Source organism: Zophobas morio, unplaced genomic scaffold (assembly GCF_036711695.1).
Source record: "Zophobas morio isolate AGI-343-1 ecotype UQ-CSIRO unplaced genomic scaffold, CSIRO_AGI_Zmor_V1 ptg000005l, whole genome shotgun sequence".
In the NCBI taxonomy this organism is placed as follows: Eukaryota; Metazoa; Arthropoda; class Insecta; order Coleoptera; family Tenebrionidae; genus Zophobas; species Zophobas morio.
The window spans coordinates 7,971,088-7,989,075 of NW_026972110.1; the positions used below are offsets into that span (position 1 = coordinate 7,971,088).

General features: G+C 34.9%; 3 protein-coding genes across 4 annotated transcripts in view; 1 reads left to right on the plus strand and 2 right to left on the minus strand.

Moving 5' to 3' along the window:
* LOC135122566 (another transcription unit protein) overlaps positions 1-14,240 on the minus strand; it is a 28,847-nt gene extending 14,607 nt beyond the window's left edge. Inside the window, exons 1-7 of one of the 2 annotated variants that reach the window (XM_064046834.1) lie at positions 13,381-14,240; positions 5,205-5,413; positions 4,993-5,150; positions 4,570-4,938; positions 4,307-4,522; positions 4,062-4,248; positions 3,257-3,519 (exon numbers count right to left, since the gene is read on the minus strand). In XM_064046834.1, the coding sequence (XP_063902904.1) occupies positions 3,461-3,519; positions 4,062-4,248; positions 4,307-4,522; positions 4,570-4,938; positions 4,993-5,150; positions 5,205-5,413; positions 13,381-14,099 (1,917 nt within the window). In that variant the 5' untranslated portion in view covers positions 14,100-14,240 and the 3' untranslated portion in view covers positions 3,257-3,460. Of the gene's footprint in view, positions 1-3,256; positions 3,520-4,061; positions 4,249-4,306; positions 4,523-4,569; positions 4,939-4,992; positions 5,151-5,204; positions 5,414-13,380 lie in introns of those variants that run through there. The other variant, XM_064046833.1, reaches the window with a different exon arrangement.
* A 59-nt stretch (positions 14,241-14,299) lies between these two features.
* LOC135122567 (dnaJ homolog subfamily C member 11-like) lies at positions 14,300-17,016 on the plus strand. The gene is made up of 11 exons (XM_064046835.1): positions 14,300-14,616; positions 14,731-15,116; positions 15,167-15,369; positions 15,420-15,536; positions 15,591-15,686; positions 15,738-15,849; positions 15,900-16,016; positions 16,066-16,391; positions 16,439-16,548; positions 16,603-16,732; positions 16,783-17,016. Exons 1-11 carry the CDS (start codon positions 14,545-14,547, stop codon positions 16,803-16,805), a joined length of 1,692 nt encoding a protein of 563 aa, XP_063902905.1. The 5' UTR covers positions 14,300-14,544; the 3' UTR covers positions 16,806-17,016.
* Positions 17,017-17,024: 8 nt separating this feature from the next.
* LOC135122573 (uncharacterized protein C1orf50 homolog) lies at positions 17,025-17,950 on the minus strand. The gene is made up of 5 exons (XM_064046841.1): positions 17,741-17,950; positions 17,570-17,682; positions 17,460-17,516; positions 17,251-17,412; positions 17,025-17,204 (listed from the first exon to the last, which is right to left on the minus strand). The coding sequence occupies exons 1-5, from the start codon at positions 17,808-17,810 to the stop codon at positions 17,049-17,051; spliced, it is 558 nt and encodes a 185-aa protein (XP_063902911.1). The 5' UTR covers positions 17,811-17,950; the 3' UTR covers positions 17,025-17,048.
* Positions 17,951-17,988: the final 38 nt, after the last annotated feature.

Sequence of the window (17,988 nt, forward strand, 5' to 3'; positions counted from 1 at the left end):
CAAAACAAAACATGTGCATCTGTACTATTGAATAAAGTATTTTTATAGAATGTTTGTGAAATTTTGCATAGGTATATAAGCCTATCATTCAAATAAATAGATACAGTTTATTTGTATTTTCGGAAGCCTTAGGAGACATGGATTCAAAAATATCAGATGTGGTTGATTTAAAAAGGAAACTGATTAAGAAAAGAAAAGATTTACAAAGAAAATTAGAACTAATTAAAGCAACTCAACGAAATGAAGAGAAAAAGTATGAACCCCTCACTAAACATTTGGAAACATTAATTGAGAGACGGAGTGAAAATCCAATAAAAAGTAATCAAGATGTGAAAACAAAAAATGTGTCGAACATTGAGCACAGTACACCTACAAAGCGAAAGTTAGAAAATACAATTCTGTCTCCTGTTCGTGAGAAAAAAACTATTGTTACTACACCAAAGCAAGCAGAAATTTTCACGCCAAGACAAAAAAGAATTGCTACAAAAGTTGCTAACCTTGTGAAAAGAATCGATGCCATCAAAAATGAAAAAGAAGATCGAATGAGTCCGATTAGTTCAAAATATGATGTTTTATCACAGGAAGATTTCGAAGAATCAATAAATAAAACAGATGCACAGGACAATGTGTTCCAATACATTCCCGAGGAAGACAATGATAATTATAACTTCAATGAGGTTCTTGAAAAATCTGTTCAGTTAAGTAAAAATTATATTAAAAACATCGTTGATACAGACGTTTACAACGAATATTTAAATGATTTTGATGAATTACCCAGAAAATATATTGACGAAATGCATCACGATGCAGAAAGTAAATTTGATCACAGAACAGGCGTAAGACATGACACTTTCTCAGAGAAATTTTATATTGGTTCGAAGGAGGTACAATTTATAGGTCCAGATATAAAAATAGACAATGAAATCTTTAAAGGGACTCCTGGAATTTATGAACTTATTTTTAAAAAGAAGCCTGTTCATTTTACTACGGAAGACAAGGAAATTTACAAAAAAATTTTAGAAAAAACCAATGCATATCGAAGAAATTTCGATGAAAATGATCGAATATTGGGTACAAGTTCGATGAAATACAAAAATATTATAGGACCATTATTCTCAACTCTCACGAAGTATAAAAAACCGAAGAAAGGTGGTCAAGTACTATTTAAAGAAGTAAACACAAATAAAGTTGATTATGTGTATTGGGAAGATCCAAATGAATTAGTTGAAAGACTGAAGTTGTTAGTCGCTTCCCAGACAGCAGGCCATTCGGGTCATCAAAACGAAATCGTTTCTATAATAGAAGAACTACGCGAAGCTAAAATTATTGCTTAATATGACTCTGGATAAATTCGGGCGTCATTTGTTAAAACATGCTAAACTTTCAGGTTCTATCGACAATGATATGATTACTATTTCAAACTATATGTTCTATAATCTGATATTTCGCTTCGAATCCGATAAAACCGTGGAAAACACGTATGTATTAAATTCTAAAGAAACGCACTATACGTTTCCTTTAGAAATTGGAACCCTTACAAAATTGAATATTACCATTAATGAAATAAATGTTTATGTAAATAACAAATTTTTTAGTAAAGAAGAATTGAAAGGATTTGTACTACGTAACGGTGATCGAATATCGTTCAAATATGCTGTAAATAAAACAGAAAATGTACCAAATTTGTTCGCAGAAATGATAATAAAATGTCCTGTTAATTTTGAAGAATCGTTAGTTAGTGCCGAGAAAGCACATTATATACATAAGACTGATAAAAATGAAACGCAAGAAGGTGTATGAGCCAACTCCCATTAAAAGAGATATTGTTGCAGAATTGCACAAACCCGTAAGAATTAATTTTAAACGACGCAAGGTTATAATAAAAGGTATTAATGAAACATTACAAGCAGATCTAGTGGAAATGATACCGTATGCTAAGATAAACAGAGGATACAAATATATACTTGTTGTTATTGACTGTTTCTCAAAATACGTGTGGGCTGTCCCTGTAAAGTCAAAAGATGCTCAACAAATCGCCACTGCAATGGAAACAATTTTATCCAAAATCGTACGGTTACCCAAAAATTTACAAACAGATCAAGGAAAAGAATTCTACAACGTAAAGTTTCAAAATCTTATGAAAAAATACAAAATTAATCATTACAATGTCTACAGTTTAAAAAAAGCCTCAATCGTCGAAAGAGTAAATCGCACATTAAAAAATTTAATGTGGAAAGAATTTAGTTTGCAAGGAAATTATAAATGGTTAGATTTATTGGCAAATGTGGTACATCGATATAATAATTCTTATCATCGTACTATAAAAATGAAACCGTCACAAGTTAACAAAAGTAATGAAAACGCTATTCTAAAAGCTGCTTATACTCAGATTAAAATAGTTAGCAATAAATCAAAATTTAAAGTTGGTGATAACGTAAGAATAAGTAAGTATCGCGGAATATTCGATAAGGGATACACACCCAATTGGTCAAATGAGATTTTCATAATAAGAAAAATTAATCTCACTAATCCCACCACATATTTTTTGAAAGATGAAAAGGGTGAAAACATTTTAGGTGGTTTCTATGAAATGGAACTATTGAAAGTTAAGCATCCAGGTGTATATCTCGTTGAAAAAGTTTTAAAAAAGAAAGGTAATCAACTTTATGTTAAATGGTTAGGATTTAATAACACCCACAACAGTTGGATTGATAAAAAAAAATTACATAGTCGCTTTTCTCTCAGTCAGTTGACATAATTGATACGATGAAGTTGGTTGTAGTCGACGTACAAGGTTTTTGTCTACCTGAATTCATTGTAAAAGAACTTGCGATTTACGATGGAATTAACACAATACACGAAACATTCAAATCTACAAAACAACTCAAAGAAATCGATGAAAGAACGAAGAAACAAGCTAGATATCTAGAACGTTATCATCACATGTTGAGATTTAATGACGGCTTCAAGGAGCAGATATCTGTAAAAGAAATTTTGTTCAAATACATCAAGGAATATGCAGTGGAGATCTTATATGTAAAAGGAAAATGTAAAGAAAATTACCTTAGGGAAACGCTAGGAAAAGACTGCCCCAAAATTGTGAACCTCGAAACAATTGAAGACTCTGTGAAATTATCTAAAGAAATCCCAGCATGTGATAAACATATTGCTAATAATAAAAAATGTTACTGTTCTTTAAACAATGCTAAATGTATTTACAATTGGTTGTATTCAAGGTTTCCTCAATAAATAATACTATATTAAACTGTGTTTTATTTAATCGCAACACAAAACGTCAAAATAACGAACGAAAAAAAAAAACTGTCAGGTGTGGGATTCGAACCCACGCTCCCTTTCGAGAATCAGAGCTTAAATCTGACGCCTTAGACCGCTCGGCCAACCTGACTATGGAAAAACGGGTCAGGTCGATCGAGTAAAAGGCATTGCCAAAACGTACAGGTCAGGCACGTGAAGTCCTAAGGCAAGTCAGCCAAGGCCAGCCCCGTGCAGCGACCCGACCTAAAAAAAAAAGAGGGGATAGATCTCGAGATGACCAAGGGCAATAAACGTAATTCCTACAGACGAATCCATCGACTTTTATACAAGTATAAAACGGAAGTGGGGATGCGAGATTGCGTCCGAGATCCCTCCCCGACCTAAACGAAAAGAGGGGATAGATCTCGAGATGAACGAGGGCAATAAACGACCAAGGTCGAGCAACGACTAGGTCAACGATCGCCCGATGAAAAGTAATGGGGGAGCTGGACCAGCTGGCAAGGTCAGCCACGTGCACCGACAAGCTCGACAACAAATGAAAGGTCAATGACCGCTCGATGAAAAGTAATGGGGGAGCTGGACCAGTTTGACCTCATTTGACCTGGTCTAGAACCCCCACTATATAACTACTTATATCCTTAGTAAAAGTCAATGAATTTTTTTGTTCTAATGCAGAAGGTTTAATTTCTGTACCGCAGGGACATTGTTTTTACTTTAATATTTGAAAATTTTATTACAACAATCCTACACTAAAGACATATGAAAGGATGCTTGGGTTATCTTACCTTTCGCAGCAGCTGCTGCTCCAGATTTGTATTTATTTTTAATGGCATTAAGGGAAATAGCTCCTTCCTCGTCACTACCCTCTTCTTCTCTATATACACTACTATTATGTGACCTCGTTCCACCGTCACCTTTTCTAGTGCGCGGCTTGCTAGCTCTAACCGTTTGTCGTAATTTTTCTTCCTCTTTCTACAAAAAAGTGAATGTTTAATATCTTCAATACCCTTATTTAATAGTATTAGCATACCTTCAAAAGGAGCTTCCTGTCAGCATCTGGATCGGCTCCAACTTGAGACAGAATTTTAATTCCTGAAGTTTTTTGTGATCGATCCGCAAGAGACAACGTCATTTTTCTGTGAGTGAAACTCTCTGTTGAATGTGGTCGGAAACTAAGTTTCGTTCTGAATACTGCTTGGCCTTGAAGACCTGTACCTTGACGTATAAACAAGTGATTGTGGTCACCCTGAAATCGTAGTTAAGTATAACATTCTCGAATATGGCTAATTTAACCTGTAGTGGTTGTTTGTAGACGTCAAATATTTCTGAACCCAGATGTAAACTGTACGAACCGTCTGACCACCGCACCAGTCTTGCATTAGATTCTTTCTTTACATTACCTTCCTTATCCATCACTTCTCTCCACCTTATCGTGTTTTCCACTTTCAGTTTCAGCCTTGCTCGACCCTCTTCATCCAAAGTTTCTTCTTCGTCAATTTCATCTTCATACGTTTCGGGATCAAAAGGCCTCGTCTCAACCGACAAGAAATTAGGTAGTTTCACGAAGTGAATATCTCTGCCTAAATCGCAACTGATTTTTGGTATTTCGACGTCGATTCTCGTTTCTGGTATCGGTTCAGGCTCATTTTCTTTATCTTCTTCCTGAAATCGGAACGGAAGTTTTTTGAGTGGAAAATGTCTCTCAAATGTACTTACGTCATCGGGTTGTCTTTCTTCATTTTCCTCTTCTGAACGGCGTTGTTCCTCTTCGTCGTCGCTTCTTCGAGGAGCTTCTTTATCTGATTCTGCTTTATCCTTTTCTTCCTCACTACTAATATCGTCTGCGTCACCAAATATTGCCGCAGCACTAACCTCTTCAAAATAAATTAAAATGATATAAATGCATGTTTTAGTTCGTTAAGTAATACCTTTTCCATCCTCTTTCTCTTCTCCTTCACTATCAGATGCAATGACACGGTTTTTCTTTTTAGTTATGCGTTCCTCAGAACTGTCTCTTTTTCTTTTGTCTCCCTTCGAACTCGCAGGCGATCCTGGATCGTCGATTTGTAAATTTGGGCTGTTTGATCTACTATTTTCTTGTGAAACAGCCCCTTTTTCAGGGGAAGGAGATCTAGACCTATAAAATAAGTAACCATTTTATTAATTTTTGAAGTGACATTTTTCTTCTGCGATACTTTTAAAAACCAGCTATAATACATACAAAATGTTCTGTGCTTTACCACACAAAAAGACTCGACTTAGGTAGGCGAAAAGTAATACCCAAATTTTGTAAGACTTTTTCAAGCTGAATGCAAATATTTCCCTTTTTCGTTGTCACTTTTAACTTGTAATTTATTTTCGCACACTAGTTTTGTATGCTAATAAAATTTTGTACCCCATTAGTATTGTTTAGCGCAACAATTTTCTTGATAAAGGTCCTCGTCAAATTACGAAAGGACGCACAGCAAGTTAATATTCTGTAACTACCTCAATTAAATTCATTACACAATCATAACAACAGATATTTCGAGTAAGAATCTGTAATGTATTGTTACGAAAGAAACTCATACGCCGCCCCGATACCAGACCTATGGGTTCTAGTATGTACGGCGATGATGGGTGACCCGACGGCGGCCGGGCGGCGTTCGCTAAAGAAAAGCCTGGAAGCGACAGTCGCGATGGGCATTCCACGAAGACCTCGATTGCGAAACATCTAGAAGGGAAGTATGGGTTTAAATAGAGACCACCTTCGGGAACGAGATTATTCAATCAACGAGTCGAGTCCAGTGAATGTTGAGAATTCAATCAAGTCATAATCGCTGTGTAATTAGTCGTGTAAATTTAAGTTACTAAGAAATACATTGTTGAGTTTTACCCACGCCGATATTAAATTACCGACCATCATAACACTGATGTCAGAAGTGGGATTTGAAACTAATAAGTGGTTTTACGACGAATTACGAGCAGATTGGACAAGAATTCTGAAGATTGATGCCTGTTGAGACTTGAGCTCAAGCTGCGAAAATGAAGGAAAAAGTAAAAGCGATGACGGCTATGCTCGCAGAGATGGACGCAAGAAATAAAGAAATGAAAGATGAAATAGGCCACTGCCTCCTCTACTTAACAAGCCGTGTTGTGCGAAATACGGCAACATTGTGCGGCGGCTGGTCAACCTGTTCAACCTGTTGCATCTGTGCCGGTGTGTAGCAGTGCAAAAGTGTTTATCTGGTTTTATTTATTATCAAATTTTAACTAGTAGTGAACTTTTGGAATTAACTTGTGAAAATATTAATTTTTAGGAATAACGGAAATTTCAAACGGTAAAGTGTAGCGTAAAGTAATTTGCTAATTGTTCAAAATAACCTCAATTTTAGATGCCGCGTAAATGTTGTGTTCCTGGCTGTAATTCCAATTACGACAGTGAAATAAAAAAGGGAGGTCCAGTTGTATCAGCCTTTAGATTTCCAAAAGATGAAGAGAGAAAAAAGTTGTGGCTTTTAGCTATTCCCCGCAAAGATTTTTCACCCACTGCAAATAGTGTTGTCTGCATGAAACACTTTTCTGAAGACGATATAATTCGCTATGACCTGTACAAAACAAAGGACGGAACTACACAACAATTGCTATTAATGTGCCCCAAGTTAAAAGAAGATGCACTCCCAAGAATTTTTCCAAATCTGCCGAAGTATCTGACTAAAGAAAAGAGTGTTGTCAGGAACGACCCTCAAGAAAGAAAAAAAAGTTTTCAACAGAACCGCCGCAGCAATTGACAACTTTTTAAAAGCAGACATTATTCAAAGTTTTGAAAATGTAAAAAATGACTTTGCTTCGAAAGTTGAAAGTGTTTCTAAGTGGCATGTGATAATGAAGAACAGTGAATTATTTTTTTATACTTTAAGTGTTGATTATGACAATGGAAGTGATGAAGGTGAACATCTTTATATAGTTAATAGCGTTAAATTGGACCAGAATATGAGATTGAAAGTGGTGATAAAAGGTAACGAATTGTCATCTCATGAATTAAAGTGGATTCTTCCATATGATTTAAAACTAAGTCGATGGTCCCAATTGAAAAATATATTAAGCAGGTACCATAAGTTTGAAGAAATTAATTGTAAATCTGATCAGTCTCAGTTTGAATTATACTTACAGAAATGTAGGAACTATCTAGAGAAATGTTGCGAAATGGCAGAAATTCATGATTATGAACACAAAAGACAACTAGAGATTGTTTTTGATCAAGTGTCACAATTAACATTAAAAAAGCGTAGATATTCACCAGCCACAATCTTGTTTTCGTTTATTATGTTTTCATATTCTCCTTCGGCCTATAAGTTTTTGCGAAATTATTTGCTGCTACCCCACAAACGCTATTTGCAAATGTTATCGTCATCATTTAACATTAGTCCTGATAACGAAAGCAATAAAACAAAATATTACTTTTCCTGTGCGGCTTTAGCTCGGCTCGGCATCGACGTATGCGGCCGGCCTCCGTATCGGTTCCTAGGCGCTGTTGCCAGTTCGTACAGCACGGCTTGTTAGTAAAGGAGGCAGTGAATAGGCGCAAGAATGGAAAAAATAGACATAAGAAACAAAGAAATGGACGCAAGAAACAAGGAAATGGACGAAAAAATGGAAATGATGTACGAAGATCTAAAAGTATGGGTTAGATTAGATTATTCAATCAACGAGTCGAGTCCAGTGAATGTTGAGAATCCAGTCAAGTTGCGCCGGAATTATTTTCTACATAATTGCTGTGTAATTAGTCGTGTAAATTTGAGTTACTAATAAATAAATTGTTGAGTTTTACCCACGCCGATATTAAATTACCGATCATCGTAACAGTATGTTTATGCGCTTCGACTTATTTATCTCGGGGCTATAAAATTTTATTAGTATACAAAAGTAATGTGTCTACAACACTTGAATAATTGATTAATGTTATTAGTCGTATTTAAATTATAATTATGAACGAATTACAGCAGCGGATCTTGTCCGAATGTTCGAAAATATGAAAAGAACAGTTAATTTGTGTCTAAAGACTGAGGATCAACATTTACAGCAATTACTGTAGAAAGTAAGTGTGGTATTTACGAGGAGGGTAGAATAAGAACGGAGGGAGCATGTCCTATGCTTTCAATGGTACGGTTTTGGCCCAAAATCAACCACCGCAAACACCGTTTATGATCAGTCTGTCGATTGTGCGCATGTGCGAGCTAGCTACAAACTTCAAGAAAACCCTATCGTTTTACCGTTATTCCATAGGCGTACATCTCAGTTATTTTGTTCCAGCACGTGCTGTGTATCTTTATACTTTGTGCCGTTTTTTTTTTTATAAATTCAACATGGTGAGCTGTAAACTGTGTAAGTCGTGGAATGGAAGTAAACAATCCGTAAAAGACAGACTTAGTTTTCATAAGTAAGTAATAAATGTATAACTTGAGTAACTTTAATTTAATACTATATATTAACATTTCTAAATAATACTACTTATTTATTTTACTTAGATGTCCAAAGAAACCAGAGATTGCGAAAAAATGGATGGAATTTATGAATATTCAATTGGGAAGTTGTAGCATTATTAGTAGTACTGGAAGAATAATTTTATGCTCAAGGCATTTTGAAGAACATTGCTTTGACAGGCATTCATTAAAAAAGGTCGTTTTGCGGCCAAATTCCATCCCCACTATATGTTTCAGCTATTCTGAAAGAGTAAGTTAATCATAATTTATAAGGTATAGGTAATATGCTCTAAACGTTGGTGTTTTTACAGCTACCAGTACACCAAGCTATAACAGAAAATCAAAAAAATGCTAATGAAATTGTTGCTGAAATTGAAGAACGCAATGAAATTTTCGAGAATATTTCAGAAGAAGGAACAGATGAACTAGATATAGCTTTGGAAGTTAAGAAAATAACTGAAAAATTAGGTGAACTAACATTTTCTGCACATAAAATGTTATTACTAAAAGATCAAATTGCCAAACTGCAAGAAAAAACTCTACAACAGAACAGGATGATACGACGTTTATACAAAACGAATCACCGTAAAGATTTTTTAATTCAAAATTTAAAACGACGAATAAAAGTGTTGACAGAAGAAAAAAAGGTTCGTGATAAGTCATGTATTAATATTGTTAATTTTGAAAAAAACCAAGAATTAATTCATCGAATGTGGTGCAGCATTAATAGTATTCCTTTGCCAAAAAAATATGGGCCCGAGATAAGAAAATTTGCCATTACATCGCATTTCTATTCTCCAAAAGCGTACAGTTTTGTTCGGGAGAAATTGGAAAAAGCCTTGCCCCATGTAAAGACTTTAGCTCAATGGTATTCATCCCTTGAAGGTTCTCCCGGATTCACCGATGAAGTTTTTACTTTACTCGCGGTAAAATGTCAACAGTTACCGGAAGATAGAAAACTTGTATGTTCGCTTTCATTCGATGAAATGGCTATTCGTCAACATTTGGAGTTTGATGGAAAAAAAAAATATGGTCATGTTGACATGGGCTCTGAATTTCTTAATAATGATAAAATAATCGCAAAACAGGTTCTTGTCTTCATGTTAGTTGCAATTAACCAACAATGGAAAGTTCCACTTGGTTATTTTTTTATCAGTTCTTTAAGTTCAGAACAAAAACTTGTACTAGTTCAACATTGTTTAGGTTTATTATCAAAATGTGGCATTGTTGTAACTAATGTCACTTTCGATGGCTGCCCATCAAATTTTAGCATGTGCAATAAATTAGGGTGTTCTTTTGATATAGATAATTTGAAATCATCGTTTGATCAAGATAAAATCAGTGTTCTGCCTGATCCTTCACATATGGTAAAATTAATTAGAAATGCATTTGGTGAAAAACGACAACTTTTAGATGAAAATAATAATTTAATTGATTTTAGATATTTAGAACTTTTGAATGATTTGCAAGAGAGCGAAGGGCTACACCTTGGAAACAAATTGAGACGAAAACACATTATTTTTTTTAAACAAAAAATGAAGGTATATTTAGCCACTCAACTATTAAGTAGGTCCGTTGCGGATTCATTATCTTTTTGTAAAGACACTTTAAAATTGGAGAATTTTAAAAATTGTGAACCTACTGTAAAATTTATTTCTATAGTCAATGATGCTTTTGACATATTAAATTCACGAAATCAACATGAGTTCGACTTAAAACAAGCTGTAAATTTACGTAACATCGAGACTATTAAATGTTTTTTTGAAAACTTGAAAATATATTTTGGAAACTTAAAATTTGTTCATAACAATCAATTAGTGTTAAATTCAGGCCGTAAAACAGGTTTTATAGGATTCATAATTGGCCTTAATTCCATAATCAATATTTATAAAAATTGTATTTGTCCAGAAAGTGATAAGGCATGTTTGAAGTATCCTCCAGTATATAAATGTAGTCAAGATCATTTGGAAAACTTTTTTGGTACTCTACGATCTCAAGGTGGGTGTAACGACAACCCTACTTGTCGTCAATTTAAATCTGCTTACAAGAAATTAGTGATAAATTCAGAAATAAAAGAAAGAGGCATTGGAAACTGTTTGCCATTGGAAGATATAAACATTTTAAATTGTTCCTCTGTGAAACAAGAACTACAAAATAACGATTTATCATCAATTAATCCAAGTTACAGTGAAAATCTGAACATAGATTTAGATGAATATGAAAACATACTACAACATGAAGAAACATTATCTCAATTTGCTGATGAAATAATAGTTTATATAGCTGGATTTGTAGCACGGAAATTAGGACAATTACTAAAATGTGAAACATGTGTAGAATCCTTATTTGGCATCAAAGAAAATTTGTTTGGCAGTTTAATTGACCTTAAATCGCGAGGTGGATTGTGCTATCCCAGTGATATTTTAATTGATGTTTGCAAAAAAATTGAAAAAGAATTTAGAATTGCATTAAAAATTCACGAGAGAGGAGTTAACAAACAAGAAATTGTATGTCATATTTTGGAATACTTTTCTACAAAAGCAAGTTTGTACCAATCTCACCATATACATTATTATTCGCTTTTTCAACATATCACAAATGTCTACCTTAATTTAAGAATTAAATATTATTATAAGAATTTGAATAATTCATCGCAAGGTGAACCTAGGGTTAGGAATAGCTTTAAGAAACTAATTCATTTTAAAGGCCAATAAATTTAAAGTTGCAAATTTATGTTTTTCAGTGTTTTTTCACATCGATCCTCCTATAACAACGTGAATTTAAGCGGCATTGCCCGAATCTAAGACGACTCTCGATTTTAGCGTAAATTTTGGTGAAAAAAGATCCCTATGGCGGATGGTAAACCACATTTTGCGCCGCCACTGTCTAGCGATCCTTTTGCACGTAGGGGCGTGGTTTAGCCGAGCGCGTATTCCAAACACCGTCATAAACGGTGTCTAGATTCCGAGCGGTCGGTCCCACACTTTTCTACGGTATTATCCCTCCGTTCTTATTCTACCCTCCTCGGGTATTTATGATTTAAATTGTTATAAATGAAAGATTTTGTATGATTTTTAGAACATTTCGACATGACGCTGCCACAGACGCTGGGTATTTAGGCAACTCAAAATACACCCGTCAAGTTCAAGTTACGCAACACGTTTTACTGCTGACATAAGTCTCATGAGTATCTACATCAGAAATTTAAAAAATCACCGGTATAACATCATGATGTAGGCACAGTATAGATATCATTCAGTAGGGACAACTCGCTATTTTTACTGACCCGTTTTCATGAGTTTGTCTTGTGACCGTATGAGGGCGCGGAACGCAAGGTACTTCTCTTTCTTACACATTGGGACATCGAACTGCGGTACTTTGGTTATCTAGTGACTTTAATGTGAAATATTTGAAATTTGGCAGTTTAGTTGTATTGGTTTTGTTGATTTAAGGCTGATCTTCCCATGTAATTATTGCAGCTAAGTGTAATTTTCACAGAGACTTTTTAAAAAGCATTGTTCATGTTTTGATGGGACCACTGTTTACTGTTTCATTTTTTTGTAAAAAAAAATTAAATGTACCTATCTATATTAGCGTTTTCTAAATAACGTTGAATTTTACAACCATTTACAACGATCATGAAATAGTAATTTACACAACTAGTTCGGGATAGCCTGCTTCCCGCATGAACGCTTGTTTGCGGCACGACCGAAGGGAGTGACGCATTTGCGTGAATGCGGGAAGGAGGCTCACGAACGTGTTGTGTACAATATTTTTTGCAACGAATAAACCTTTAAAGTGAAGAGATTAACTGTGAGTTATTTATAAACAACGGCATTGACAGCGCCGTCAACACCTCACAATGTTGACACTACTCGACTATTTTAAGGTTACCATGGCAACGGAAAGTTAAAATGCACGTGTGCGGGAAGTTCAAACTCCCGCACCCTGGTGAATGCGCGAAAGCCATCAAAAAAGGTCATGAGTGCAAAAAAGAAATTAATGAAACGTAAAATCGTAATCAGAGAAGCGGGGCCAAATCTAATTTTCAACATGGCATATCTGCTATAGGGCGCTTAATTCATTATTTATTATAATAGACTGTGGTTTCTAAGATCAACTAGTTACAAAATGTTATTGTTATTACACTATTTTTAATACTGTTCCAAAAATTCATTTGCACAAAGTGTAGTAAATTGTGTACACAAATCAATTTTAAAATGAAGCGTTTGTGATATTTTGTACAATTTTGTAAATTTGGTGGCGCCATCTAGAAATATTTTGGGCAACGACCACCGATGACGGCTTAATTCGGGTCAGAAAAACCAAAGGCGCCGACACGAGTTGTCCCTACTGAATGATCTCTATACTGTGACGTAGGCTTCATGTAATACTAGTTACTAAGGCTTAAGTTGGACAGGTACCACCTGTATTAAGAGTAAGACCAAAAATTTGTTCATTGCTTCATAAAGCTACAGATATACAAGTACTTGACCACAAAAGCATAAATTTAAATACAAGAGGAGATTCTGATAATCTTTCTGGATTAGTAAAAAATGCGTGTATAATTCATAGTATACTGGCTTGTTGTACTTTTCTTGCGTTACATAATATGTCAATATTATTTAATAAAATAACTTACCTTGATGGTGACCGGCGAGATCTATTTGATTCGGCACTTTTAGACCTATTCGACTCTGCTGATTTGGATCTATTAGACGCAGCACTTCTCGATCTTGACCTAGATCTGGACCTTGAAGGCGATCTGGAGCCAGACTTATTACTAGCGGGGCTTCCCGACCTTGATCTTGACTTATTACTAGCAGGACTCCCTGACCTCGACCTCGATTTATTACTAGCTGCACTCCCCGACCTAGATCTTGACTTTTTTGAACCAGCACTACTAGACCTCGATCTCTGAGACCTAGCAGGTGACTCTGACCGGTTAGAACCAGACCTCTGTGAAGCCCCTCCAGATTTTCGCGATGCTGCAGAGCCTGAACGTGATCGATTTGATCCAGCACTTTGGGATCTTTGTGAACGATTGGAAGCGGCACTTCGAGATCTTGATTTTCTGGAATGGTTTGACGCCTCTGATCTTTGAGAAGCTGCAGATTTGTTAGACTCGGCAGAAGCTGATCTTGAGCGAGCACTGGAGGCTGGCGAACCCGAACGGGAACGGGAACGAGAACGGGAAGTTCTACTTTCAGCCCTTTCGGGACTTGGCTCTTGGGACCTTGCGTATTGGGGAGAATTTGATGCTGAGCGGTCTAAACCATGTCCAGGAGTTGGGGCAGGGCCTTGATGTATAGGGCTTCCACTACGGTTTGATTCACTATCCGATTCGGATCTTGAAGACATTGTTTTTACCAAATTGTCTATTTACATAAATATAAACCACAAAACCCTCATATATAAATATACACACAAACTACTTTCTAACCTCAAAACAAACTTGGCGTTACATTTGTTGAGGTGGGCAGTGGGGACTTTTACTGTTAGTGATCTCCCTGCAATGGTTTGGCGGATGGTAACACTGAATATTATTTATGTCTATTTTATACTTGGTGGTATTTTGGGTTGCATACTATCCATTTAAGTATTATTAATAACTGATTATTTGATTGAATATTAATGCATTATTAAGCATTTATTTCTTTTTCGCAATTACTTAATGCACTAGCCCTTTCGTACTATTACGTTTATAATCGTTTATTTCAAAAAGGCTATGCAACTGACATTGATTAGATACCGAGTGCATTGAAATTGGGATTGAGAGGTACCTGCATTAGTGTGGTGGAAAAACATGGACATAGAATCGGACGAAGAAAATGTGATAGAAGAGGATTTTTACTCCTTTTTAAACGTTTCAAAAGAGGTAATTTACAATATTTATATTTTATCATTTATTTCAAGTTTTAAAAAGGCTTTAAAGTTCCTAACCTATAAAGGTGTTAATCTGTCATGTGAATTTCGGAAAAATTATTTCTAGGCTAGCAGAGAAGAAATTAATAATGCTTATCGTCGCCTTAGCCGAATGTATCATCCTGATAAGCATGTGGATCCAGAACTTAAGAGTAAAGCGGAAGTTTTATTCAATAAAACCAAAAAGGCTTATGAAGTCTTGTCTGATCCCCACAGACGAGCTATTTATGATTCCTTGGGCATGAAAGGATTGGAAACGGAAGGATGGGAAATTGTGCAAAGGACTAAGACTCCAGCTGAGATCAGAGCTGAATATGAACAACTGGCAGAGGAAAGAGCTGAAAGACGAAAACAGCAAAGAACAAATCCTAATGGGAATATTACAGTGGCTATTAATGCTACAGACTTGTTTAATCCATATGATGACGAATTATTTGATGATGAATTTGAACCGTTAGTATAATGGATTTTTTTTAATTTAAACTATTATGTAATTTTAACAGGGATCTTTTACAAAGGTTTCCTAATATTGAAGTTTCTTCAATGCAGTTCTCACAGTCAGTTGATTTTCCTTTAACTCAGAAGGACACTTGTACATTATCAGGACAGTTACAGACGCAGAATGGGACAGGAGGTGGTGGTGTAAACCTTAGTTGGAGGCATATTTATTCCCATAAAAGTTGGGCTGAGGTGGAATTAGCTGCTGGTATTGAATAGTTTTAAATTATAACAAAACACTGTTTTTATTGGTTACAGGTAGTGGACCATCAGTATCATTTAAAGGTTTTAGAACTTTAACAAAAAGATTTTTTTGGAATGGGGGTGCAGTTTTACAGTTTACACCTGAAGGGATTCGACCTGGAGTCATGTCAAGTAAGTCTGTATGTTGTCACATGTAATCTAAATATAAATGATGAAATATTTCAGCTCTAGCAATGCAAATTGATAAACACTCAGTAGGATATTTGACTTACCAAGGTGGAATTCGGTCAATAGTTTCAACGTCCATTGTTAGAGATACAGGTAAATTAAAAAACGATTTGGTGTAACAAATTTGTCAGTTTTTTTTTCCAGAATTCAACCATTACAATTTATCTATTCAAGTGGGACTTCCACACTCATACATTTCCCTGAATTATACCAGAAAAATGTTAAGTCAGGAACTTAAATTAAAATTATCTGTAAAGTAAGTATGTTTGTCTTTCTTTATATCAAAAAGTCAAATTTTCTGATTAGAGCTGGTACATTTGGTGGTGTGGTGGAATATGGAGCTGAGAAAAAAGTATCAAAACATAGCAATTTATCTTTTGCTGTAACAGTTGGTGTTCCCTCAGGAGTTAAATTAAAGATTAGGTAATCAAATTATACTCTACAAGTACTTAAATAAACTAACGCAATGTAGGTTGACAAGGGCAAATCAAGTTTACAATTTTCCTATTCATTTGTGTGAGGAGGTTATGCCATCGCCTATATTTTATGCAACAGTGGTGCCCTTAATAGTTTATGTAGTAGTTAAGAAAGGCTTTGTGGAACCATTTCTTAAAGAACAAAAAGCGAAAAAGGTTGAAAAACAGAAGCAAAATAATTTTAATAAACTCTTAGAAAAAAGAAAAGAAGCTCAAGCAGCCCAAGACTTAATGACAGCTACATATACAAGGATTAAAGAAGCTGAAGAAAACAAAAAAGGTCTCGTCATAATTAAGGCGATTTACGGGAAAATTTCAACAGGTTAGTGCAAATACTGAGTTACTATTTGATATTATTTTGTTTTAAAGACCCTAATGAAACTGGCGATCATGAGATATCCAACGAAGTTATAGATGTAACAATCCCAATCCAGTGTATAGTTAAAGATAGTAAACTTACGATGCATGAACATACAAAGGTAGAGTATGCAACCATTAATTTGAACAAAAAGAATTGTAGAATTTCGTTGTAGAGTCAATTGCCAGGATTTTTTGATCCCGCTATAGGAGAAGACAAGATGTTGCACATAATTTACAACTATCGAGAACAGCCTTATGAAGTCACCATAAAAGACAATGAGTCTTTAAGGTTGCCTAAAAATTGTAAGATACACTTAAAAGTTAAAGATCTTATTTTATAATTCGTTTTTCAGCTCATCGTGTGAATGTAACATAGTGAAGGAGTAAAATAAACTAGTTATTTTAGAAGGAAGAAATTGTGATAAAGTTTAAGTCATCAGCTTAGTTGGTACATAGTTTGTAACTATAATTTTGTACCAATGATGTGTTCAAGTTGTTTTAAGTCGAGTACTGCTGGTTTTAAACTTTTACAAGCGCAAAATTGTTACATAGTCTTGTTAATTTAACAAAATAAATTGTTATAAACATTCTAGTGTTCATTCTGACCTAATTTGAAATTTTATTGAGTTAACGCTTGTAACTGCGACATTCCATACATTTGTTTTAAAAAATTGATTCCCTCATATTTGTTACTATTTGATTTCATAGAAGTCCAACTTGAATCAGATTCCAACATGAAGCTGCCTAAATATGTGTGTGGTGCGTTCTGCCATTCCTATAAACGATTTTTTAATTAAGGAAGTTTATCAAAAAAAATCTACCTGTGGAGACAACATTCCAAGATATTTTTGACCAGATGGTCGCTCATATAAATGATAAATATGGCCAGGTCTTTTAACAAAATTACAGGCAACATTATGGAGTTCAATACTAAGTTTAGTTTCCTCAAAAACATCTGACATTATATCATGCAAATTTTTCATCTAAAATTTGAAAATGAATATAAACTCATATAAAGTGCTATTTTCACCTGCTTTCCTATAATGTCTAGTTTATTTCTAGCATTTGCTTGCAGTGCTGTAGTAACCTAGAGGACGGGAGATTATTAAACAAAAGTAAGTAGACAATTTTTATAATTACATTTGAAACGGCATCTGAAAGTTCCATGGATTCAACATAAGACTTTCTAGCAACGGTGTTCGGGTTAACCAACGGAATGCCTAAAGGTGTTTGTTCTCTTTCAACAAGAATTACTGCAATGGTAACAATATATGAATTGCACATCGAGAAGTCATTTTAAAGTCACAGTACCTTTAGAATTTGGCTCGCTGTCATCTTCCAAATATTCGTGTATGTTTGTTGCGTCGATGGAACGTTTCATTTTTTTTTGTTTTAAATGTAAATAACAGAAAATATTAAAATATTAGTGTTTGCAGGGTTAACTTGAGATAACCTAAAACCATTTTGTCATTTGACAGACAACCTTCTTGTGTTTATCAAATCAATGTTGCCAACCTTACCAGCACCTGGAGAGCGCTAATTTGGTACTTTCAAAAATT